Here is a 27,009-nt window from a genome sequence, read left to right on the forward strand (position 1 = left end):
ACATTCTAGGGAGACATGAGACATCAATCGACATACATGAGACGAACATCGCTTCGTCCGGAAAGGTGGGACAACTCGAAGCAAAGGCAGGAAGACACAAATCGGGGAGGGGACCTCCAGGTCCTGGGCAGATAAGGGACACATGGTTGCATTCTTTTGAGTTTCTGATGAGCCTCTGCAAAGGAGACAATCAGATCTGCATTTTTCTCAGTGAGCAGAGGGGTGACTTTGAATAGATGGGAGGCAGCTTGGCCCCAAGCAGTTCCCAGCTTGACTTTTCCCTTTAGCTTATGATGTGGGGGCCTGGAGAGTTATTTTCCTTTCATGATGTGTATGTATGTTCATGTATATGTTCCTGTGTGTGAATGCCTGTGTGTGTGCATATGTATGTGTGTGTGCATATGTATATGTGTGAATACGTGTGTGTATATGCGTGAATGCATGTGTGGGTATGTATATATGTGTGCATGTGTGTGTGTATATGTGTGAATATGTGCGTATGTATATGCATGAATGCATGTGTGGGTATGTATATGCATGCGTGCATGTGTGTGCATATCGTGTGTGTATGTATATGTGTGAATATGTGTATGTATATGCATGAATGCATGTGTGGGTATGTATATGCGTGAATGCATGTGTGTGCATATGTATATGCATGAATATGTGGGTATATGCGTGCATGTGTGTGTATATGCATGAATGCCTGTGTGGGTATGTATGTGTGTGCATGTGTATGTGTATGCGTGAATGTGTGGGTATGTATATGCGTGCATGCATGTGTGTGTGTATATGCGTGAATGCACGTGTGTGCATATGTATATGCGTGCGTGCATGTGTGCGTGTGTATATGCGTGAATGCGTGAATGCATGGTGTGCGGATGTATGTGTGTGTGCATGTGTCGTATGTAATAATGCGTTAATGTGTGTGTGGTAAGGTATATGCATGCTTGCATGTGGGCGTATTGTATATTGTGTGAATGCAATCTGGGTATTTATATGCGTCCGTGTGTGTATGTGTGAATGCACGTGTGTGCATATGTATATGCGTCGTGCATTTGTGCATATGTATTATGCCGGAATGCACGTGTGTGCAAATGTATATGGCGTTGCATGTTGTGTGCATGTATATGCATGAATGCATATATGGTATGTATGTGCGTGCATGTGTGTATATGTATATGCGAGCACGCATGGGTGTACATGTGTATATGTGTGCATGAATGTGTATGCATATGTATATGTGCTTTTAATTATAGTATTCATTAAAGTGCTATTAGTACATTTAAAATATCTATTAGCTGCTACCGTGCGCTCGGCAGTGTCCCGTGAATGAAGAGTTAGATGAATGAAGAGAGGGCAAGTCCTTGTGCTGGAGGAATGCATTTTCTTACAAAGGAACACATGTATTACACAAGGTCAGGTGCTCTGTGCTGACCAGGTAACTGGAGCAGCAGGTTCATGACACAGGGAAGGGTGCCAGGTCTATGTCTGGAGGAGCAGTGTGCAGGAGGTGGGCTGTGTGGTGAAACCGGTGGAGGGGTGGACCTCGAGGCTCTTGTTAACTCAAAATATCTAAGGTCTCAGTCAGTTCAGAAAGTTTATTTCACCAAGGATAAGGATGCTCCCAGGACGTAGCATCAGGAGGTCCTGACGATGGGGGTCGGGGCACTGATTGGTTTTATACATTTTAGGGAGACATGAGACATCAATCAATATGTGTAACATGTACCTTGGTTCAGTCGGGTAAAGTGGGATTTGAGGCCGGGGCTTCCAGGTCATCAGTAGGTAAGAGGCAAAAGGTTACATTATTTTGAGTCCTTGATCAGCCTTCCACTGAATACACAATTTAGTCTGGCTCAGTGAATCATCATTTTTACATAAACAGTAGGGGAGGGGAAGGAATCAGATCTGCATTTGTCTCAGGGAAGCCTCAGAGGGATGTCTGAGTTCTGTCTGTCTTTAACCAAAAGGAATTTCCTGGTGGGTAAATTGTGAGGGAGGTCTGTAGCTTCTTATCTTTGTAGCTATCTTATTTAGGAATAGAATGGGAGGCAGATTTCCCTGAGGCAGTTCCCAGCTTGACTTTTCCCTTGGCTTAGTGATTTGGGGGTCCCAAGATTCATTTTCTTGTCCCATTCCTGATGGACATCTGGACAAACTGGCTGCCTGAGACAGCATCCCTGCAGGTAAGCTGTGTCCTACAAGGGTGAGGACTAAGCTCTGATTAAGGGGTCTGGGGAGTCATGCTCTACAAACCATCAATTCTCATCAGATGGTTTTTATTTAACCCTATATGTTATGACTGACTTTCCAACCTGATTCTGGCATAACATTACAAGACAAGGAAGAAAATCAAAATATTTTACTCCAAAGAGTGTCTTTGCCATATCTTGAAGCTGCAAAGCTGTCCTTTGTGGGGGAAAATGTGCCTCTGAGAAGAATCTCTGTTCACATAGCTAGATTGCTTTCTTCCAGGCCCTCCCAATCCTAAAGAGATTAAGACTCTAGCACCTTTTAAAGGTCTGAATAGGAAACATTTGTCACCTATTGTCTCTAAGGGCAGCCACTGTAAGATTCAAAAGAACCTTGGTCTCCACAATCTTGTATCTTAACCCGAACATTTCCTGTCTATTGAACTCAGGTCTTAAGACAAACTCAACCACTTGTCAACCAGAAAATGTTTACTTTTACCTAGAGCCTGGAAGCCCCCACTTTGAGTTTTCCTGCCTTTCCCAGGTGGGAAACCAATGTATTTCTGCAATGTATTTGATTAATGTCTCATGCCTCCCTAAAATGTATAAAACCAAGCTGCGCCCGACCACCTTGGGCACATGTTCTGACGATCTCCTGGGGGCTGTGTCATGGGCCATGGTCACTTGTATTTGGCCCAGAATAAATTTCTTTCAATATTTTACACAGTTTTACTCTTTCTGTCGACAAGAGGCGCATAGGTTATTTCATTACAAGCGCTGTGGTGAAGACTGTTTTTACAAATTGGCCTTGTGAAGAACCATTGTTGTGTAGATGCACTTCGCTTTGTTCCTGGAATGACATAGTGTCCGTTTAATTTCCCAATTCAAGGAGAGTTCCTCTCTTTTAAAATCTTAGCTTTTTGTTAAGAGGTGTAGTGTCTTTGCTTTAGGAAACTGCTTAAAATGGCCGGGCACGGTGGCTCAAGCCTGTAATCCCAGCACTTTGGGAGGCCGAGACGGGCGGATCACGAGGTCAGGAGATCGAGACCATCCTGGCTAACACGGTGAAACCCCGTCTCTACTAAAAAAATATAAAATCTAGCCGGGCGAGGTGGCGGGCGCCTGTAGTCCCAGCTACTCCGGAGGCTGAGGCAGGAGAATGGCGTAAACCCGGGAGGCGGAGCTTGCAGTGAGCTGAGATCCGGCCACTGCACTCCAGCCTGGGCGACAGAGCGAGACTCCGTCTCAGAAAATAAAAAAAATAAAATGTCTACATTTTGTCACAGCTTGAGCAATGACTATACAGTAGCCTGAATCTTCTCAAATCCATGTGGTCTTTCAGTAAGGATTGTAATGTTTTGTGAATCATTGTGGTGTACTCTTGGATGAGAGGTGTTATATTAAGAAAAATAGTTCTGAGGTTTTTTATGGGAAAATTAGAGGTTTTGCTTCCTGAAAATAACGATCTGAATGGTATCTGATGGAATGAAAGGGAAAGAGTATAAGGTTACAGAGGTTTACACTATGTTTTAATAGCTTTTAAAAAAAACTTGTCTTACATTTTTGTTCAGTTGCACAATGTACATCAAACTAACCACAGCCATGTGGGGGCTGCCACTCATGAACTGTCATCCTGCAAGTCCAAATACAGGAGAAGCAGAAATTATCATTGGCCCAAATGCTGTATTTCCAGTAAAATATAAAATAGGGCATTTCTAATTTCTTCTAAGCTTAGTAACCAGCTCAGCCATATTAGTCATGCATCAATAATGCGTTTTTTTTTTTTTTTTTTTTGCAGTCATCCCAGTGTACTACCATTAAAATGATCTGAGAAACTACTCCTATAGTTATCTTAATCCTGTTGGAGAAATGGAATTTTAATTCTTTTAGTATTGTATTAATAAGAGTGCCAAATACATCAAAAAGTGATGGTCATCTTTTCCTATTTTATGTGTTAAATGGCTTATTTAAAAAATGAAAATACTTAAGTGTTTTATGATTTATTGATACCCTTAAAGTCATAGCAGGTGTAGATACTTTATATGTTTTTAAAACTTGACAGGATACTTACTCTTTGCCTGCCTTGGAATAAAGTATGTACTATTTTGTGATGTAAATACATAATACTAGACAGCTAATTGGAATTAAAAACAATGTGTACAAGTTTAAACAGCTTTTTTAATGAAATAATTTTATTACACATAATTCTAGATTTCAGGAATAGTCACTTATGTTATTTTGCTTTATTAGTTTTAGATCTTGCTGTATTTTTTAAAAAGAAATGAAATGATTATTGATACAGAGAAAACCCTACCCACATCCCTCCCTTTTCTTCGTCTCTGATAACCACTGCTGAATTTCGTATGGGTCTTTCCCCAGTACCCATTCAGAAGCAATGATACAGGAGTTAAGAAGAAGTTACTTAAGCAGATAATGAGGGGATGGGAATCCTTCCTAAGGGTTTCTTGTTAATGAAAGCAGCCCCAGATCATTTTCTTTTCTAACAGAGAACAGGCTGTAAAACCGAGCTGCAGACATAGACAGACGAGCTAGAAGCTTGTACAGGCGAATGCTGGCAGTTGTGCCAGTAGGAAAAGGCTACATGGGAATAGACATGTTCAAAATGGTGGCTCCATCTTCTCTTTTCTGCCAGCCACATGTACAGTAAGGAGCAGGCAAGATGGCGCTGGCCAAGCAGAAAGTCTATTTGCCTAATAAGATTATGGTGGGGCGGCTGGGCGCGGTGGCTCACGCCTTTAATCCCAGCACTTTGGGAGGCCAAGGTGGGCGTATCACCTGAGGTCAGGAGTTTGAGACCAGCCTGGCCAATATGGTGAAACCCGGTTTTACCAAAATACAAAATTAGCCTGGTGTGGTGGCATGCCCCTGTAATCCCAGCTACTTGGGAGGCTGAGGCAGGAGAGTTGCTTGAACTGGGGAGGAGAAGGTTGCAGTGAGCTTAGATCATGCCATTGCACTCCAGCCTGAACAACAAGAGTGAAACTCCCTCTCAAAAAAAAAAATTAGGGTGGGACAACCAGCCTCCCCTGCCTACCATGTAAAAGTCACACTTGATCAAACCAATCTGTGGGCCCTTCATATATCAGCCACCGCCTCCTCAAGCCTGCCTGTAAAATCTGGCACAGTCCACCACAGGTTGACTTTCCCTTTGGGACACCTCTCTCAGAGAGGGCTGCTCTCTTTCTTTTTATTTGGCCTATGAAACCTTCACTCCTAAACTTGCCGCTGGTTTGTGTCTGTGTCTTTAATCTTGGTGCTAGGCAACAAATCCTGGGTATTGATCCCAGACAAGGACGCTGCTTCAGCAATGTTGTGCATTGTTAAGCCTAGCGCTAGCCTCTACTAGCTTCTTACGCGTGGTCTCCCTGTTGCTTGATTTTTCATGCTGACATTGCACTTTGCCAGCTTGGGCATGCACTATTTTTATTATCTTGGCACTAAATATTTTCCTTATGTTTATTATGATGTTTTTCAACCCAGGCTTTCGATGGATGCATTTAGATTTCCACGAGTTAATTTTTGGTCATCTTTTTTGTTATTGGTTTCTGATTTTACAGCATTGTGTTCAGAGCATGAACTCTCCATATATAGTATGGATTTTCTTGGTATCTTTGAGATTTTTTATTTATCGAGAAGCTGGACTCTGTGGTTTGCTTTGGTATTACATAGGTGTGTGAGAAAAATGTGGTTTTGCTGACGATTTGATACGTTTGCCCAGATATTCATTGACTCACCCTTGTTAATTAAATTGTTCAAGTCTTCCTATTTTATTGTTGCTTGATTTTTTTAATTACTGAGAGATGTGTTAAAATCTATAATTATGGTTATAATCTTGTCAGTTTCTTCTTTTTTTTGAGACGGAGTCTTGCTCTGTCGCCAGGCTGGAGTGCAGTGGCACGCTCTTGGCTCACTGCAACCTCCGCCTCCTGGGTTCAAGCGATTCTCCTGCCTCAGCCTCCTGAGTAGCTGGGATTACAGGCGCACACCACCACACCTGGCTAATTTTTGTAGTTTTAGTAGAGACAGACAGGGTTTCACCACGTTGGCCAGGATGGTCTCCATCTCTTGACCTCGTGATCTGCCCACCTCGGCCTCCCAAAGTGTTGGGATTACAGACGTGAGCCACTATGCCCAGCTAGTTTCTTCTTGTGATTCTGTTGACTTTTGCTTTATGTATTTGAGGGGCATGTTATTAGGGATATTTAAGTTCATCCTTCTTATATTTTCACGTGCAGTTATTTCTTTTATCATTTTCTTGGAGAAACTGTTTCTAATGAGGCTTTCTTTACCTTTTATCTGTTTTTTTTTTTTCTAGTGTGTATATCATCTTACCTCCTTAGAGTTCGCATGTGCTGGTTGAGCCCCACCTTTCACTTTCAACTTTTTTTTTTTAATTAGGTTTTCAGAATTTTTCTTAAAATCCAGCCTAAGTTCCTTATAGATGCTGGATATTAGATCTTTATTAGATGCATAGTTTGCACATATTTTCTCCCATTCTGTACGTTGTCTGTTTACTCTGTTGAGACTTTATTTTGCTGTGCAGAAGCTCTAAAGTTTAATTAGATCCCACTTGTCAATTTTTGCTTTTGTTGCAATTGCTTTTTGTGTCTTTGTCATGAAATCTTTGCCAGTTCCTGTGTCTAGGATGGTATAGCCTAGGTTGTTTTCCAGGGTTTTTATAGTTTTGGGTTTTACATTTAAGTCTGTAATCCATCTTGAGTTGATTTTTGTATATGGTGTGAGGAAGGGGTCCAGTTTCAACCTTCTGCACGTATAGCCAGTTATCCCAGCACCATTTTTGAACAGGAAGCCCTTTCCCCATTGCTTGTTTTTGTCGGCTTTGTTGAATATCAGATGGTCATAGGTATATGGCTTTTTTATCAATACTGTGCTATTTTGAGCTAAATGATGAGAACTCATGAACACAAAGACGGGAACAACAGACACTGGGGTCTACTTGAGGGTGGAGGATGGGAGGAGGGAGAGGAGCAGAAAACCTCGCTGTTGGTACCAGGCTAAGTATCTGGGTGATGACATCTGTACAACAAACCCCTGTGCCACAAGTTTACCTAATAACAAACCTGCACATGTACCCCTGAACCTGAAATAAAAGTGAAATAATAACAATAATGGTAATAATGAAATCCAGCCTAATATTATCTCTCTTTTCCTTGTTGAGTTTAGTCTGTTTGCAATTATGATTATTCATATATTTGATATCGTTTTGTGCTTCCTCTTCCACATTTTTTATTTCTTTGCTTTCTACTTATCCTGAATTTTCTTTGGTTCTTTATTTCTTCTTCCTCACCCTCTATTGGATTGAACACATTTTTTAAAAGTTTACTTTTTCTCTTGAAAGGTTTGGTCATTACATATTATTTCTATTCTGTTCAGTTTTTTACTTTTTTTTTGACACGGAGTCTCACTCTGTCACCCAGGCTGGAGTGCAGTGGCACTATCTTGGCTCACTGCAAGCTCCGCCTCCCGGGTTTACGCCATTCTCCTGCCTCAGCCTCCCAAGTCGCTGGGACTACAGGTGCCTGCCACCATGCCCGGCTAATTTTTTTTGTATTTTTAGTAGAGACGGGGTTTCACCGTGTTAGCCAGGATGGTCTCGATCTCCTGACTTCGTGATCCGCCCGCCTTGGCCTCCCAAAGTACTGCGATTACAGGCGTGAACCACCGAGCCTGGCCCAGTTTTTTACTCTTTAGCCTACATATACTAGCAACTGCTGTCAGGTGTTGTCAGTGCCATTATCTTCTCTTTTCGTTAAACTAAGCCTACATTTTCTTCTTTTTATACTGAAAGTACCTCATGTAACACCAGCATTCAGTAGATGATCTGTAAATATCTGTTGAATGCCTGCTCAATTATTAGTGTGAATTATTATTTTAAAATATGTATTACAGCTTTGTTTCTTTTCTTTCTTTCTTTTTTTTTTTTTGTTCTCGAGAGGGAGTCTCACTCTGTCTCCCAGGCTGGAGTGTAGTGATGCAATCTTGGCTTCCTGTAACTTTCACTTCCTGGGTTGAAGTGATTTCCCTGCCTCAGTCTCCCAAGTAGCTAGGATTACAGGCACACACTACCATGCCTGGCTAAATTTTTGTATTTTTATAGAGACGGATTTCACCATGTTGGCCAGGCTGGTCTCAAATTTTCCTGACCTCAGGTGATCTGCCCGCCTTGGCCTCCCAAAGTGCTGCGATTACAGGTGTGAGCCACTGCACCTGGCCTTGAATTATTATTAGTTTGTTATTACTGAACTTAGTAAGCCTTTATTTTCTGTTTGCAAATGAAGGATGACTTGTAGGCACATCTATCCTTCATGAAATTTGTCTTACTATTTTTAATATTCTTGACCTAGAAGGAGAATGGAAATCATTATTTATCACAGTGTGTTTAGGTGATGTTTTGTGCCAAATGGTTCTGTAGATGGAGTTGAGTTCAGTTCCGCTTAGTGAGAATTGCTTCTGATAGCAGCACAGGGAAAGAGGAGTGAGTCAGAGTCAGGGCCAGGACTCAAGGCCCTGTGGGAGCTCACCCACATCGTCATCGCAGGAGCCTGCTCAGTATAGTTTAGCGGTTGATAATTGGCAGATAAAGAACTCACCTTAACTTTAAGTGCTTTGTTGAGGGGCGTCTTTCAGATGATTTGTTGAATATGGCTTATGGTCGATACTCTAAACATGAATTTTAGTGTGTTACTATCTTGGTCGTTTGATCTTTGACCATTTTGTACCTTCTGTAACTCTCAGTGGCATTACACATAAAGAGAACACACATCAATAATTATCTAGGTCAAAATATACCCTCATTAACTACTTTATTTAGAAGTTTTTGGAGTCCAATTCTGAAATTGTTACAAATAAGAAAAAACTTTGTGTTAATATCTTACTTGAGAATCAGCTATTATGAGATATCATTAGCATAACGCTTATTAACTCAACCTTTGAAAGTACATCTTGATTTCCCCCTTACAATTATAGGGTTCATCATTTACAACCCAACAGCCTCAGGCTTATAACCTCTTCCTGACCACGGCCACTGGCGATGGGATGAGACTGTGGGACCTGAGAACCCTGAGGTAAGGCTGTCCTGTGCCCTGCACTGTGGGGCTGGGGAGCTCAAGAGATGTAAGCTCAATCTGATTTATTTTCCAAATGTGATGAGGTTGTGTTAATCTGAATACACTGATTATTCTAAGACTGATTTGTGCACAGAAAAGGTAGCTCTAACTTTGGAAGGGTGAAGCACTAGGTGCTGGTCTCTCTGCTATATGTGGCTTAGGAGAGTAATCCCAGGCCCTTCCTGTGGGTCAGTGATGTTGAGGGAGACATTGGAATCTCCTAAACCACAGTTACCATGTGGTGTGATTACTGCTCTCTCTCCCAAGTGTGTTCCCATCTCCTTGGATGCCACCCATGAGGCTCCGAGCACCCCTGTAACGCAGGGCCAGCGGTGCCTGACTCTCCTTTTCCTACCTCCTCAGGTCACAGGTGGGAGGGCATTTCCTTAGATATACTATCGTTAAGTAAATTACTTCTCATTTCATGTCATGTGTATTTTAGAGGCTTTGGTAGACTTTGAAAGTGCGTTTTATGAAAGTTAGAAAGCACCTTAGTTTTATCAGCAAAATATTTACAAGTCTTTTAGGATAGGAATTCTTGATATAACTATATTTGTTGTTTATTTTTGAATGCAACAGTAAAACTTACGCGCAGGTTTGTTGACTATTATCATTTCAAATTCGTGATGAGAATCTGTATGAGCAATCGTGTTGCACATGAGGACGTCTTAACCAATGACTGACCTTATCACATTGCTGGTGGCATAAGATTATGATAGAGCAGAAAAATTCTTTTTGTTTAGTATTTGCTTTATTACTTTTTATCATGATTTTAGAGTGCATTCTTTCTACTTACAAAAAAATTAACTATAAAGCAGTCTCAGGCAGGTCCTGCAGGAGGTGTCCTGAAGAAGACATTGCTTTTTTTTTTTATTTTAGACAGAGTCTTACTCTGTCACCCAGGCTGGAGTGCAGTGTTACATGATCTCAGCTCACTGCAACCTCCCCCTCCCAGCACCCCACCCCCGAGCTCAAGGGATTGTCTTGCCTAAGCCTCCTGAGCTGCTGGGTTTACAGGCAGAAACGCCACCATGCCCAGCTAATTTTTTGTTTGTTTGATTTTTTTGAGATGGAGTCTTGCTCTGTCACCCAGGTTGGAGTGCAGTAGCATAATCTCAGCTCACTGCAACCTCTGCCTCCCGGGTTCAAGTCATTCTCGTGCCTCAGCCTCCCAAGTAGCTGGGACTATAGGCACGCACCATCACACCCAGCTAATTTTTGTATTTTTAGTAGAGATGGGTTTTCACCATGTTGTCTAGGTTGGTCTTGAACTCCTGACCCCAAGTGATCCACCCACCTCAGCCTCCCAAATTGCTGGGATTACAGGTGTGAGCCGCTGCACCCGGCCAAAACATTGTTATCACAGGGAGATGACAGCTGCATGCATGTCACTGCCCCTGAAGACCTTCCAGTGGGACAAGATGTGGAGGGGAAGACAGTGATGTTGATGATCCCAACTCCATGCAGGCCTAGGCTAATGTGTGTGTTTATGTCTTAGTTTCTAACAAAAATGTTTAAAAAGTAAAAAATGTTCAAAATAGAAAAAAGCATGTACAATAAGAATATAAAGAAATAAAATATATTTGTACAGCTGTACAATGCATTTGTGTTTTAAGCTAAGTCATATTAGCTTTGGGAGGCAGAGGTAGTTGGATCACCTGAGGTCAGGAGTTCGAGACCAGCCTGGGCAACATGATGAAACCCCTCCCTACTAAAAATACAATAATTATCCAGGTGTGGTGGTGTGCACCTGTAATCCCATCTACCCGGGAGGATGAGTCAGTAGAATCACTTGAATCTGGGAGGCAGAGGTTGCAGCGAGCCAAAATTGCACCACTGCACTCCAGCCCTGGCTGACAGAGTGAGACTCTGTCTCCAAAAAAAAAAAAAAAAAACAGTTTATAAAGTAAAAAAGTTACAGTAAACTAATGTTAATTTATTACTGAGGAAATAAAAGTATTTTAAAATAAATTTGGTGTAGCCTAAGTGTCCAGTGTTTCTAACGTCTATAGCAGTTATGGTCATGCCGTTGACCTTCACATTCCCTCACCTCTTGCTCAGTGACTTGCTCGGAGCAACTTCCAGTCCTGCAAGCTCCATTCACGGCAAGGGCCCTATACAGGTGCACCCTTTTTAATCTTTTATGTTATTTAATTTTTTTTATCTCAATAGCTTTTTGGGTACAAGTGGCTTTTGGTTACATGAATGAATTGTATAGTAGTGAAGTCTAAGGTTTTAGTGCACCTGCCACCTGAGTCTATACATTGTACCCAATATGTCATTTTTTTATTCCTCACCCACCTCCCACCCTCCCCCTTGTGAGTCTCCAAAGGCTCACACTCTGTATGCCTTTGTGTACTCACACTTAGCTCTCACGTATAAGTAAGAACATAAGGTATTAGGTTTTTCATTTCTGAGTTACTTCACTTAACATAGTGGCCTCCAGCTCCACCCAAGCTGCTGTAAAAGATGTTCGTCTGTTCTTTTTTATGGCTGAGTAGTAGTATTTCATGGTGTCTATGTACCACTTTTTCTTTTTTCACTCATTGGTTGATATGGTTTGGCTGTGTCCCCACCCAAATCTCATCTAGAATTGTACTCCCATAATTCCCACGTGTTGTGGGAGGGACCCAGTGGGAGATAATTAAATCATGGGGGCAGTGTCCCCTATACTGTTCTGGTGGTAGTGAATAAGTCTCATGAGATCTGGTGGTTTTGTCAGGGGTTTCTGCTTTTGTATCTTCCTCATTCTCTCTGTGCCTGCTGCCATCCATGTAAGATGGGATTTGCCCCTCCTTGCCTTCCACCATGATTGTGAGGCTCCCCCAGCCACATGGAACTGTAGTCCAATTAAACCTCTTTCTTTTGTAAATTGCCCAGTCTCGGGTATGTCTTTATCAGCAGCACAAAAACAGACTAATACAGTAAATCGGTACCAGTAGAGTGGGGTGCTGCTGAGAAGACACCCAAAAATGTGGAAGCGACTTTGGAACTGGGGAACAGGCAGAAGCTGGAACAGTTTGGAGGGCTCAGAGGACAGGGACATGTGGGAAAGTTTGGAAGTTCTTAGAGACTTGTTGAATGGCTTTGCCCAAAATGCTGATAGTGATATGGACAATAAGGTCCAGGCTGAGGTGGTCTCAGCTAGAGATGAGGGACTTGTTAGGAACTGGAGCAAAGGTGACTTTTGTTATGTTTTAGGAAAGAGACTGATGGCATTTTGCCCCTGCCCTAGAGATTTGTGGAACTTTGAACTTGAGAGAGATGTTTTAGGTTATCTAGTGGAAGAAATTTCTAAGCAGCAAAATGTTTAAGAGGTGACTCGGTTGCTGTTAAAGGCATTCAGTTTTAAAAGGGAAACGGCATGAAAGTTTGAAAAATTTGCGTCTGACAATGCAATAGAAAAGAAAAATCCCGTTTTCTGAGGAGAAATTCAAGCTGGCTACAGAAATTTGCATACATAATAAGGAGCCAAATGTTAATCCCCAAGACAATGGGAAAATGTCTCCAGGACATGTCAGAGGTCCTCATGGCAGCCCCTCCCATCACAGACCCAGAGGTCTGAGAGGAAAAAGTGGTTTCATGGGTCTGGCCCAGGATCCCTGAGCTGTGTGCAGCCTAGGGACTTGGTGCCCTGTGTCCCAGCCACTCCAGCCATGGCTGAAAGGGGCCAACGTAGAGCTCATGCCATGGCTTCAGAGGGTGCAAGCCCCAATCCTTGGCAGCTTCCATGTGGTGTTGAGCCTGCGGATACACAGAGGTCAAGAATTGAGGGTTGGGAACCTCTGCCTAGATTTCAGAAGATGTATGGAAACGCCTGGATGCCCAGGCAGATGTTTTCTGCAGGGGTGGGGCTCCCTTGGAGAACCTCTGCTAGGCCAGTGCCCAGGGGAAATGTGGGGTCAAAGCCCCCACACAGAGTCCCTACTGGGGCACTGCCGAGTGGAGCTGTGAGAAGAGGGCGGCCATCCTCCAGACCCCAGAATGGTGGATCCACGACAGCTTGCACCATGAGTATGGAGAGGCTGCAGACACTCAACACCAGCCTGTGAAAGCAGCTTGGATGGAGGTTATACTCCACAAAGCCACAGGGACAAAGCTGCCCACAATCATGGAACCCAGCTCTTACATCAGTGTGGCCTGGATGTGAGACTTGGTGTCAAAGGAGATAATTTTGGAGCTTTAAGATTTGACTGCCCCACTGGATTTCAGACTTGCATGGGGCCTCTAGCCCCTTCGTTTCGGCCAGTTTCTCCTGTTTGGAACAGCTGTATTTACCCAATACCTGTACCCCCACTGTATCTAGAAAGTAACTAGCTTGCTTTTGATTTTACAGGCTCATAGGCAGAAGGGACTTGGCTTGTCTCAGATGAGACTTTGGACTGTGCACTTTTGGGTTAATGCTGACATGAGTTAAGACTTTGGGGGACTGTTGAGAAGACATGGTTGGTTTTGAAATGTGAGGACATGAGATTTGGAGGGCCATGGGTGGAATGATATGGTTTGGCTCTGTGTCCCCACCCAAATCTCATCTTGAATTGAACTCCCATAATTCCCATGTGTTGTGGGAGGGACCTGGTTGGAAATAACTGAATCATGTGGGCAGTTTCCCCCATACTGTTCTTGTGGTAGTGAATAAGTCTCATGAGATCTGGTTTTATCAGGGGTTTCTTCCTCATTCTGTCTTTGCTTGCTGCCATTCATGTAAGATGGGACTTGCCCCTCCTTGCCTTCCACCATGATGGTGAGGCTTTCCCAGGCACGTGGAACTGTAAGTCCAATTAAACCTCTTTTTTTTTTTTTTGTAAATTGCCCAGTTTAGGGTATGTCTTTATCAGCAGCGTGAAAATGGACGAATACATTGGTCGATGGGCACTTAGATTGGTTCCATATCTTTGCAATTGTGAATTGTACTGCAATAAACATACACACACAGTGTCTTTGTGATATAATGACTTATTTTCCTTTGGGTAGATACCCAGTAATGAGATGGCTGGATTGTATGCCAGATCTGCTTTTAGTGCTTTAAGAAATCTATTTTTAGTTCCATGGAAAACAGTATGGAGATTTCATTTTTCTTTTATACTGTATTTTTACTGTGCCTTTTCTTTGTTTAGATACACACAGAATTACCATTGTGTTACAGTTGCTTAGTACAGTTGCATGCTATACATGTTTGTAGCCTAGCAGCAATAGGCTACACCACACAGCTTAGGTGCATAGTAGGCTACATCATCTAGGTATGTGTAAGTATGCTCTGTGACATTCACACAGGGACAAAATTGCCTAATAACGTATTTCCCAGAATGTATCCCTGGCATTAAGTGATGCATGACTGTGTAGTTAACTCCTGGCATCTTCTTAGTACTCAGCAAACAGCTAGCAATATCTGTTTTCTAGTTATTATTGCTTATTTGTATATTTTTTTATTTGTATATATTTAGGAAGTGCAAGTGTAATTTTGTTACATGGTCAGATTTGTAGTGGTGAAGTCAGGGCTTTTAAGGTATCCATCACCCAAATAATGTGCATTCTACCCATTAAATAATTTTTCTTCCTCCATCCCCTTCCCACCCTCTACCCTTCTGAGTCTCCAGTGTCTATGGTTTCATACTGTATGTCCATGTATACACATTATTTATCTCCCACACATAAGTGGGAACATGTGGTATTTGTCGTTCTGTTTCTGAGTTGTTTCACTTAAGATCATGCCCTCTACTTCCATCCATGTACTGCAAAAGATGATTTCATTTTTTCATGGCTGAATAATATTACATTATATATGTGTGTGTGTGTATATACACACACAAATATACTACATTTTCTTTATTCAGTCATCTGTTAATGGGCACTTAGATTTATTCCATATCTTTGGTATCGTAAATAGTGTTGCAATAAACATATGAGTGCATGTGTCTTTTTGAAATAATGGTTTCTTTTTCTTTGGGTAGATACCCAGTAGTGGAGTTTCTGAAGTGAATGGTAGTTATATTTTTAGTCCTTTGAGAGATCTTCACATTGTTTTGCATAGAGGTTGTACTAATTTACATTCCCATCAGCAGTGTATAAACTTTCCCTTTTCTCTGCATCCTTGCCAGCATCTGTTACTTTTTGTCTTTTTAGTAAGAACCATTCTGACTGGTGTAAGATGAAATCTCATTGTGGTTTTAATTTGAATTTTTCTGATGATTAGTGATGTTGAGCATTTTTCATATGCTTGCTGGTCATTTGTATATCCTCTTTTAAAACGCTTTTATACTGTTGATGGGAATGTACATTAGTTCAACCATTGTGGAAGACAATGTGGCATTTCCTCAAAGACCTAGAACCAGAAATATCATGTGACCCAGCATTCCCATTACTGGGTATATATCCAAAGGAATATAAATCATTCTATTGTAAAGATACATGCATGCGTATGTTCATTACATCACTATTCACAATAGCAAACACATGGAATCAATCCAGATGCCCATCAATGATAGATAGGAACAAAGAAAATGTGGTACATATACACCATGGAATACTAGGCAGCCATAAAAAGGAATAAGATCATGTTTTTTTGCAGGGACATGGACGGAGCTGGAAGCCATTATCCTCAGCAAACTAACACAGGAACATAAAACCGAACACTGCATTTTAAGTGGGAGCTGAACAATGAGAACACATGGACACAGGGAGGGGAACAACACACACTGGGGCCTGTCAGGGGGCTGTGGAGAAGAAGAGCATCAGGATAAATACCTAATGCTTGTGGGGCTTAATACCTAGGTGATGGGTTGATCTGTGCAGCAAACCACCATAGCACATGTTTACCTATGTAACAAACCTGCACATCCTGCACATGTATCCCAGAACTTTAAATAAAGTAAAATATCTATTCATGTCCTTTGCCCACTTTTAATGGAATTATTTGTGGTATTTTTTGTTGAGTCGTTTGAGTTCCTTGTAAATTTTGGATATTAGTCCCCTGTAAAATGCAGTTTTCAAGTTTTCCCCCATTCTGCAGGTTTTCCATTAACTCTGTTGATTATTTATTTTGCTGTGCAGACTATTTTTGTTTAATTAAGTCATATTTGTCTATTTTTGTTTTTGTTGCCTCTGGTTTTGAGTTCTTAGTCATGAATTCTTTGCCTAGACCGATGTCTGGAAGAGTTTTTTTCTAGATTTTCTTTTAGTATTTTCATAGTTTCAGGTTTTACACTTAAGTCTTTAATCCACCTTGAGTTTATTTTTGTATATGGGGTCCAATTTCATTCTTTTGCCTATAGCTATCCAGTTTTTCAAGCACTATTTATTAAAAAGGGTGTCCTTTCCCCATTGTTGATTTTGTCAACTTTCAAAGATCAGTTGACTGTAAATATGTAGTTTTATTTCTGAGTTCTGGATTCTGGTCCATTGGTCTATATGTCTATTTTTATGCCAGTACCATGTTGTTTTGGTTACTATAACCTTGTAGTATAATTTGAAGTCAGGGAATGTGATGCCTTCAGCTTTGTTCTTTTTATTTAGGATTACTTTGGCCATTTGGGCTCTTTTATGGTTCCTTATGAAGTTTAGGGTGTTTTTTTTTTTTTATAATGTTGTGAAAAACAACATTGGTATTTTGAAAGGCATTGCATTGTAACTATAGATTGCTTTGGGTAGTATGGTAATTTTAATCATATTAATTCTTCTGATCCATGAGCATAGGACATTTTTCTATTTGTGTTATCTGTAGTTTCTTTCATTGATGTTTTATCGTTTTCCCTATAGAGATCTTTTACCTCCTTGGTTAATTATATTCCTAGGTATTTCATTGTTTTTGTAGCTATTGTAAATAGGACTGATGTCTGGTTCTCAGCTAAATCATTACTGATGTATAGAAATGCTACTGATTTTTATACATTGATTTCGTATCCTGAAATTTTACTGAATTTGTCAAATCTAAGAGTGTTTTTGGTGGAGTCTTTAGGTTTTCTAGATATAAGATTATACTATCAGTGAACAGGGATAATTTGATGTCCTCTTTACCAATTTGGATGCTTCTTTTAAAAAAAAAAAAAAAAAAAAAAAACTTTTAATTTTTTGGTTTTTTTTTTTTTTGCCTAATTGCTCTGGCCAGGACTTCTAGGACTATATTGAATAGAAATGGTGACAGTGGGCATCCTTGTCTTGTTCCAGTTCTTAGAGGACAGACTTTCAACTTTCCCCTATTCAGTATGACCTTGGCTATTAGATTGTTATATATGGCCTTTATTATTTTTATGTATATTCCTTCAATGCTTAGTTTTCATTGAGGATTTTTATCATGAAGAGATGCTGAATTTTATCAAGTGCTTTTTTTTGCATTTATTGAAATGATCCTATGTTTTTTGTCCATGATTCTGTTTATGTGATGTATCACATTTATTTATTTTTGTATGTTGAACCATCCTTGCATCCCTGGTATAAAACTCACTTGGTCATGGTGTATTAGCTTCTTGATGTGCTACTGGATTCTGTTTGGTAGTATTTTGTTGAAAATAGTTTTTATGTTCATTGGGGATCTTGGACTATAGTTTTATTTCTTTGTTTTGTCTTTGTCTGGTTTTGGTATCAGAGTGATATTGGCCTCATAGAATGAATTAGGGAGAATTCCCTTCTTCTTGACATTTTGGAACAGTTTCAGGATTGACACTGGTTCTTCTTTATATGTTTGGTGGAATTTGCCTATGAATTCATCTGGTCCTGGGCTTTTCTTTGTTGGGAAACTTTTTTTTTTTTTTTTTCCTGATTCAGTCTTTCTACTCATTGTTGGTCTGTTCAGGTTTTCTATTTCTTCCCACTTCAACCTTGGGAAGTTGTGTATTTCCAGGAGCTTATCCATTTTCTCTAGGTTTTCTATTTTGTGTGTGTGTAGTTTTTCATAATAGTCTCTGATGATATTTTGCGTTCCTGTGGTATTGGTTGTAATGTCTCTTTCATTTCTAATTTTGTTTATAGATTTCATCTTTTCTTGGTTAGTCTACAGGTGGTTTATCAATTTTGTTTATCTTCTCAAATAACTGACTTCATTTTGTTGATCTTTTAAATTGTTTTGTTGGTCTCTATTTCATTTAGTTCTGCTCTGATCTTTTAAATTTCTTTTCTGTTGCTAACTTTGGATTTGGTTTGGTCGTGCTTTTCTTGTTCCTTGAGGTGCAACATTAGGTCGTTAATTTGTGATCTTTCTAGTTTTTTGGTATAGGCATTCAATGGACATTAGGTCGTTAATTTGTGATCTTTCTGGTTTTTGGTATAGGCATTCAATGGCATAAATGTTCCTCTTAACACTACTTTTACTGTATCATACAGGCTTTACTGTGTTGTATTACCACCTTCGTTCATTTCAAAAATTTTTAAATTTCTCCTGAACCCAGTTCAATTGCACTTCTAGAGCACTTATTAATGTGCGATGTGCTGTAAGAAGAAATTTACTTTATGAACTCATTTAAGCCCATTTCATGAATGGGGAAAATGCAACACAGAGGTGAGCAACTCACCAAAGTTGCTCATTTGGTGAGAAGGGGCTTAGCTGGGGTCAGGGTTGAGCCTGGCCCCGGGTCACCTGCTCTTGGCCAGTGCTCTCTGTAGCCTCTTCGCTGAGCTCATTAGACAAGAAACACATGATCGTGAGGGAAATGTTCATGGTGTATTCTGGGGTAGACACAGCAGGATATAAAGCTGCATAGTGTGCATCTCTACTTTGTTAAAGGAAAACAAAGCCCTTTGCATATGCAGAGAAAGTGTGCAGTACATGTGCCACGGTACTTTCTGGGGTTGTTACTGAGTGGAAGGATTAGAAGCACTTTGATGATTTTCTGTTTTTTTTTTTAAATAGTAAAAGAAGAATGTGAAAATTAAAAAATTAATGTAAAAGAAAAAAGGAATTAAATGTATGACAAATATGGTGACAGATGTTTATGACATTTTACAAAGATTTAATCTTTTCTCAGTAGTACAATACAGTTCAGGTTATTTTCTACAGCCTATATTACCATCTACAGAATTTTTCTAGAAAATTATATTGGCCATCGTGACAAGGCACTCCAGCCTGGGTGACAGAGCAAGACTCTGTCTCAAAAAAAAAAAAACAAAAACACAAAAAGAAATTATCTCGGCTAGGTGCGGTAGGCTCAAACCTGTAATCCCAGCACAGGAGTTCGAGACCAGCTTGGTCAACATGATGAAACCATGTCTCTACAAAAAATAAAAAAATTAGCCAGGTGTGGTGGTGAATGCCTGTAATCCCAGCTACTCAGGAGGCTGAGGCAGGAGAATTGCTTGAACCTGGGAGGCAGAGGTCGCAGTGAGCCTAGATCACGCCACTGCACTCCAGCCTGGATGACAGAGTGAGACTCCATCTCAAATAAATAAATAAAATAATTCTCTTTGTAGAATTTATACTGCATAGGACATGATGGGTAGTCAATAAATAAAATACTGAACTTGACACACAAGTGTTTAAGCAAAAAAGTATATATGTCCTGATAATTATGATCACTGCATATATAATGTACGTAACAATATAACAAGCTGATACGGATTTTTATGTGTATGTGCATGCACTTACACTGTTCACAAGGATACAGTTAGCAGAGTGTCTTTGCTCTGCTCTTGCATCACTTTAATCACTAGAACATCTTTTGTATTTGTATTTTGTGTTTGTATTTTGTATTTGTATTTGTATTTGCATTTGTATTTGTATTTTGTTAGTACTGTATTGTATTTGTATTGTATTGTATTTGTATTTTGTATTTGCATTTGTGTTGTATTGTATTTGTGTTGTATTGTATCCTATCGTATTGTATTTGTATTTTGTATTGGTATTGTTACCTGTGTGCTGTGTGACTTTGCCACCACTCAGGGCACCTGGAGCAGGGACCCTGGGAGGCATCTTTGTGGTCCCCAGCCCAGTGCTGCTCAGTGCTTGTGGAGTCTTCTTAGGAAGGCGCTGGTAATCTCCAAAAGGTGTTGGAGATTCTCTCCATAAAATTAACAAGAATTCCTTGGCATTTTTCACAATAAACAAATTTTATATGGTACTTTGTAAATAGTTGTGAAACTTAACCACCCTTGATACAATGTTTTGCCTCCAAAACGTCTCTGAATAATTTAACGAAATAATTTATTATTTTAGAAGATTTGTTAGGTTTGTTTTGATATTTTAAAAATTTCCAGAATATGTTTACGTTTAATATTTATCACATATAAAAGCTTATTTACTATTAGTTTTGTCATCTTTGGGAATTTAAGATTTTGAATAGTGTTTGAATTATTTTTTAATATCTCTGGAGAGACCCATTAACCATTTAATAATCCTTACATATAAAATATTCTTCCATTATTCATTTGTTCCTTTTCGTGAAGAAAAACAACAAGTTGTTTTCTTTCCTCTATTTTGCATTCAAATTTAAAAACGATTTTTCTGCTGGTGTTTCTTTCCTCCCGTAGGTGTGAGCGCCACTTTGAAGGGCATCCATCCCGCGGCTATCCGTGTGGAATTGCTTTCAGTCCTTGTGGGCGATTCGCAGCTTGTGGGGCCGAGGACAGACACGTATGTGTTGTTTGACAGTCTATAAATGTAGAGATTCTAGACTTTGGTAATGTGTAGACTGTTTAATATTGTTGCATATTAGAATAGAAACCTACTTGCAGCTGGACTGTTGGTCAATATTTTAAGACTCTTACACAGTAATAGCATTTTAATAATGTGTGAGGTATGAAAGATGTTTTTACTGAAGCATGATAAACAGTAATCACTCATGGATTATTAATCATTTCACAGATACTTGTTGAGTGCCTACTCTTTGAAAGACACTGTGCTACACGTTGTATTTTCTTTTTTATTACAAGATTATAATATTAATTAGTGAAACACCAGGTCCTGTGTATTTAATGGTGTGATTCTTTCCTAAGTTAGATCCTTAGGAAACAATGTGCTTATGTTAATGGGATTGCCCCCCCCCCCCCACATTACACATGATGCGCACGTGCCTCTTGGTGGATTTGGGGCAGGTGCTAATACACATCCATTTGTCCATAATATATTTTAAAAAGCCTGTATTAATTTCCTAGGGATGCCACAAACTACCACAAGCTTGGAGGCTTAACCCTTTTCCCGTTCGCCCCAAGAATCCTCATGGGCGGCCCTGCAGCTACAGCATTCACCTCACGATCATGTTGCCTCAAAATACCCTGCTTTTCTTACTAGTTTCTCATTGCTTTAGTATCTTGACTTTGGAAACAAAAGACATCATTCTATCTGTAGCATTCTGGTTTTAGGAGTAGTATTTTCATTTACAAAATATAGTAATTCTTGATTGCTGAAAATGCCAAATTCTGGAAAGTGTCTCATTTCTAGGCATGATGATAACGTCGCTCCTGAATTGTTACTGGCTGAAGATTCATTTGATGAATCCGATTTTTCTGAAGTAGATGATTCTGATGATTCAGATGATTCTGATGTTAGTTCTGTTTAGAAATAACTTCAAAACAGTTTTATATTTTATTTTCACATTGAAAATCAGTCACATTTGCTTCAGCCTCAAATAGCATGTTTATGTAAAGTTAAATGAGCGCTGGCAGTAACCTGCATTTTTAAATTCTAAACAGGAAAAGGGTTAAAAAAAGTAGACATTTATTTTCTGCCGGCTATGGAGGCCAGAAGTCTGAGAAAGCATCAGCAGGGCTGGCCCCTTCGCAGGGTCTGAGGGAGGAAACTTCCACGGTTCTCTGGCCTCTGTGGCTGCTACAGTCCCTGGGGTTCCCTGGCGTGCGGCTGCCTCATGCCAGCCTCTGCCTCCGTTTCCAAGTGGCCTTTCCTCCTCTGCACGTCTCTCTCTCCCTGTTCTTTCTCTTGGGGACACTAGCTAGGCTTGAATGTCTCCTCCAGAACTCATGTTGAAATTTGCTGGCCATTGTAGCAGTATTCAGAGGTGGGAACTTTAAGAGGTGCTTAGGCCATGAGGGGTGGGCCTCCTGTAAGGATTAACGCCATTACCATGAGAATGGGGTCCTTACAAAGGGCGAGTTTGTCCCTCTCTTGCCTGGAGGCCCTTTCACCTTCTGCTGTGTGATTATGCCGAAGGGAGGCCTTGCCAGATTCTGGCTCTTTGACCTTGGGTTTTCCAGCCTCCAGGACTGTAAGAACATACATTTCCATTCCTTGCATATTACCCAGTTTCAGGTATTGTGTTACAGCATCACAAAACAGACTAAGAAAACACTGATACTGGGTTTAGAGCCCACCCGAAATCCAAGCTGATCTCAATACCCTTCAGTTAATTACATCTGCCAAAAATCCTATTCCCAAATAAGATCACATTCGCAGGTACTGGGGGTTAGGACTTGGACATATTTTGAGCCTTATGGACAGTTCACTTCATCACGGTTCTATAAGGCTTATCTAAAAACATAGAATATGGGTGTGTGTGTTCCTTCTAACTTCCCACGTGGAAACCCTCACCCCAGGATGATGGTGTTAGAGGAGATGAGATCTTCGGGAGGTGATTAGATCTTGAGAGTGGACCCCACGTGAATGGAATTAGTCCCGTATAAAAGAGCCTCCCAAGAGCTCCCTCGCTTGCCTCTTCCACCACCTTCCACCACGTGAAGACAAAGGGAGAAGGCGCCGTCTGGGAACCAGATTCCGTCCCCACCAAACACCACATTGACCGGCCTCTTGGCCTTGAACTTCCCAGCTTCCGGACATGAATGTGTGTTGTTTAGAAGCTACTGAGCTTATGGGATTTTCTTATAGCAGCCTGAATGGATAAAAACAACGTATAAGGACATTCTAAAAATTAAAGGGAATCGTAAAGTTTATTTGGAAAAAATTGCCTTACAATTGATCTGAGAGACAGTTGTATTTTCCTAACATTTTTTCTTATTCATTTTAACTGGTAAGAATGAAATAACAGTGAAACTTTTTTTATGGAAAATAGGCAAAGTTATTCTAAAATTTTGCTTGTTCATAACTAAGTAAACATGCGGCTCTGACACCTTGGGCATCTGCTGTGATTGATACTGAAGCTCCTCTCTGAACATAGTGGTGTTACCATGTGAAAAATGTGTAGAAATGGACACCTGTGTTTTTTTCCAAAGGAAACAATGTGTTATAAAACATAACTACCAGGCAGCCAATAAGTAATTTAAAAATTAAAGCAACTCCGAAGATTAAAATAAGTAACTTTTATTTAACAGTATAGCCTGTTTGCCACCATTTGGATACAACTGACAATAAGTGACTTTTTTGCAATTTTGAACATCCTTACCACCAGCTCCACAACCACCAACAGAATAATGGATATTTTTTTCCTCTAATTTGTTTCTCTGTATCCAGTCATGTACCCAAGATCTCTACCAGTTCAAATCTACTCATCAAATCCACTTCTCTTTCAGAAGCTCCTATTGCCTAGGACAGCTTCCTGGCTTTCATTTGTTTCAAATACTTGAGCACTCCCTGTATGTTGCCCAGGAAATTAATGAGATTTCTGAAGTATGCACTATTCATTTAGGAGCCAAATGTAAGTGAACTGTGTATATTGAATTTTCTTGAAATTTTTTGGTCTCCATTTTCTTACATTCAACATCTGTGTGAGTGCAATTCTCAGTGTAGGCAGGTCACTGGAATAGGTGGCACACTAGGGGCATATTCCTTTATTTGGTGTGAATACTGGTTTCCCATTAGAAACAAATGCAGCCAGAAAATGGTGAAACAGCATTTTTAAAGTGCTATAACAACTGTCAAGTCAGAATTCCATAACCATAAATATGCTTTAGGAATGAAGGCAAAATAAAGATAATCTATGATGAAAGGAAACTAAGAGAATTCATAGCTGGTACAGCTCACTCATTCAGCTCAGGCTGCCATAACAGAATTCCAAAGACTGGGTGACCTAAACAGCAGGAATTATTCGTTATGGCTCTGCAGGCTGCAAGTCCGAGATCAGGGTGCCTGTCTGTTCATTTCCTGGTGTGGGCTCTCCTCCTGGCTTGCAGATGGCCATCTTCTCCTGTGTCCTCACATGTCCTCTTCTTCTTCTTCTTTTTTTTTTTTTTTGAGATGGAGTCTCGCTCTGTTGCCCAGGCTGGAGTGCTGTGGCCAGATCTCAGCTCACTGCAAGCTCCGCCTCCCGGGTTCACGCCATTCTCCTGCCTCAGCCTCCCAAGTAGCTGGGACTACAGGCGCCCGCCACGTCGCCCGGCTAGTTTTTTGTATTTTTTAGTAGAGACGGGGTTTCACCGTGTTAGCCAGGATGGTCTCGATCTCCTGACCTCGTGATCCGCCCGTCTCGGCCTTCCAAAGTGCTGGGATTACAGGCTTGAGCCACCGCGCCCGGCCAACATGTCCTCTTCTTAGAGGGGCCCTAATCCCATCCCGGGGGACCCTCTCATGTCTTCATCTGAAGCTAATCGACTTTCAGAGGCCCCACCTCCAAATGTGATCACACTGGCGTTTAGGGTCTTAACAAATGCGTTTGGGGGTACCTTCAGTCCATGGTACTTCTCTTAATGACTAGAAACGATTAGAAAACAAACAGATTATTGATGATCATGACACTTTTTAATGTAAATACGATCACACTTTTCTTTGTAAATACTATGTGTTTAAGATATTCTGCTGGTTTCCATGTAGAACCAAGATCTTACGTGTGGCTTCAAAGGACTTTCACAACATGCCTCCAAATTACCTATCTATCTTCTCTCTCGATTTTTTTCTATATATCCTACTTTCTGTGTCATACAACTTCTGGATATCACAGTTCTTTTTATAATAATAATAAAAGGATGAACCAAAAAATATCCTTACAGAACGCAAAACTACACCAGAAAAATGTGTCTGCTAAACAGGGGAAAACTAATGATATATTTGCAAATTAGCTTAAGAAAGTTAAGAAAACACATACAACATCAGAAATTGCTAGACAACAGGAGTATATGAAATGAGAACTGATGAAAGTTAGGAAAGCATTAGAAAACAATTCAGAAATAAAGGCCCAATGCAAAGGAATATTATAGAAAGCAAATACAGAGAGCACAATAGGGGAAAAGGATACAAATGAGAGAAGTAAATAAAGAAAATGATAAAAGAAATTCAAGGTGAAAACGTAAATATAGAAGTTTAGCAAAGGAGATTCAACCTACATATAAATGGAGTCCCTGGACATTTTTTTAAAAAGTCAGTTAAACAGAACAAAGAATTAATATTATAATTCAAAAATATATTTTCTAAAATTAAAAAAATTTCGTTAAATCTAGATATTGCAAGAATACCTGGGAGAATCGACCCAGACTAGTTTGCATAGAAATATAGCTTAATAAATCCATTTGACTATAAACATTAACAACAAAACACCTTTGTGGATCCATGTAAATTGTTCAAATGCTTATAAGGAAAACAGTATCAACTTGGGTTGGACTTTCGTAAATCATCATTTTTTTTTTTGTTAAAAAAAACATTGGGAAGAACATATTTAACATACTCAGAAAGATAATCTGAGTCAAGAATTTTAATATCCAGCTAAATTTTTTTTTGAGTATAAAACCAGACACACAGTTATGAATATGCCGGAACTGAATGGTGTTCCCTTAAGTTATATTGAAAAAAAAAAGCTTTATAAAGCCAAGGTAGGATTGAAGAAGTTTCAGCAAAAGGTTCAAGGTGAACAGTGAATGTGTTTAACTATGGAAGATCAAAAGGTGGGAATGAAGGTACGACAGAATACTTTGTAAATGTTCTGTCTGTTACAGTTTAATAGTATAAAACTGGGAGATGTGAGAATATAACTAGAAAGTAGAATACATCTCTTGATTCTACTTGTAGATGTTAATTGAGTAAGAAGAGATCAGTTGAAGCTGACAATAGAATTGTAAGCTCTTAAATGTAATTTAAGAGTATAAATATTAAGATAATTATGACTAAAATTGGATGTAGAGGAAGAGAGATGGAAAAATGGTTGCTAGACAGCCTCACTGTTGGGCATAGCAGTGAACCAACATGCATTGTCTTAGGAGTGGACCAAGAGTTTTGTATAAAGCTTTTAATAAAATATAACTGCCGGAACAAGAATTCTGCCATTTTTAAGTGCCCAAAGAAATACCTAGATAGGACAAATAAAATAGACCATAAAGTGCCATACATTACATAGAATTAAAACTAAAATACTAGGATGAAACTGAGATGGAAGTGCCAGTCATATTGATGTCTTCGTTGTTGTTGTTTTTGTTTGTTTTTGAGTCTTGCTCTGTTAGCCCAAGCTGAAGTGCAGTGGCATGATCATGGCCCACTATGAGCTTGAACTTCTGGGCTCAATCCATCCCCTTGCCCCAGCCTCCCACATAGCTGGAACTACAGGCACATGCCACGCGGCTTGGCTCATTAGTTTTTTAGAGATGATGTTTCGCTGTGTGGTCCAGGCTGCCCTCAAACCATTGGCTTCAGGCCTCCAGCCTCAGCCTCCCAAAGTGCTGGGATTACAGGTCTGATCCACCATGCCTGGCTCATATCAATGTTTAAGGAAAAAAAGAAAAAAACTTTCAGATTGGATTTTACAGATGAGGAAAAAAATCTGGGTCCATGCTGAATATAGGAGATGCCTTAAGCCAAAGTGATCCAGGAAGGATTAAAGGGAAGAGATGTTTAATGTATACCAGGCAAATGA

General features: G+C 40.1%; 1 protein-coding gene across 5 annotated transcripts in view; it reads left to right on the forward strand.

Moving 5' to 3' along the window:
* WDR27 (WD repeat domain 27) overlaps nt 1–27,009 on the forward strand; it is a 248,528-nt gene that overhangs the window by 72,179 nt on the left and 149,340 nt on the right. For 3 of the 5 annotated variants that reach the window (XM_017894959.1, XM_017894970.1, XM_017894966.1), the window contains exons 22-23: nt 9,204–9,301; nt 20,798–20,900. In XM_017894959.1, the coding sequence (XP_017750448.1) occupies nt 9,204–9,301; nt 20,798–20,900 (201 nt within the window). Of the gene's footprint in view, nt 1–9,203; nt 9,302–20,797; nt 20,901–23,746; nt 23,872–27,009 lie in introns of all 5 variants that reach the window. The other 2 variants (XR_001889726.1, XR_001889728.1) reach the window with 2 other exon arrangements.

The sequence above is a fragment of the Rhinopithecus bieti genome, unplaced genomic scaffold (genome assembly GCF_001698545.2).
Source record: "Rhinopithecus bieti isolate Rb0 unplaced genomic scaffold, ASM169854v2 scaffold_1017, whole genome shotgun sequence".
NCBI lineage: Eukaryota > Metazoa > Chordata > Mammalia > Primates > Cercopithecidae > Rhinopithecus > Rhinopithecus bieti.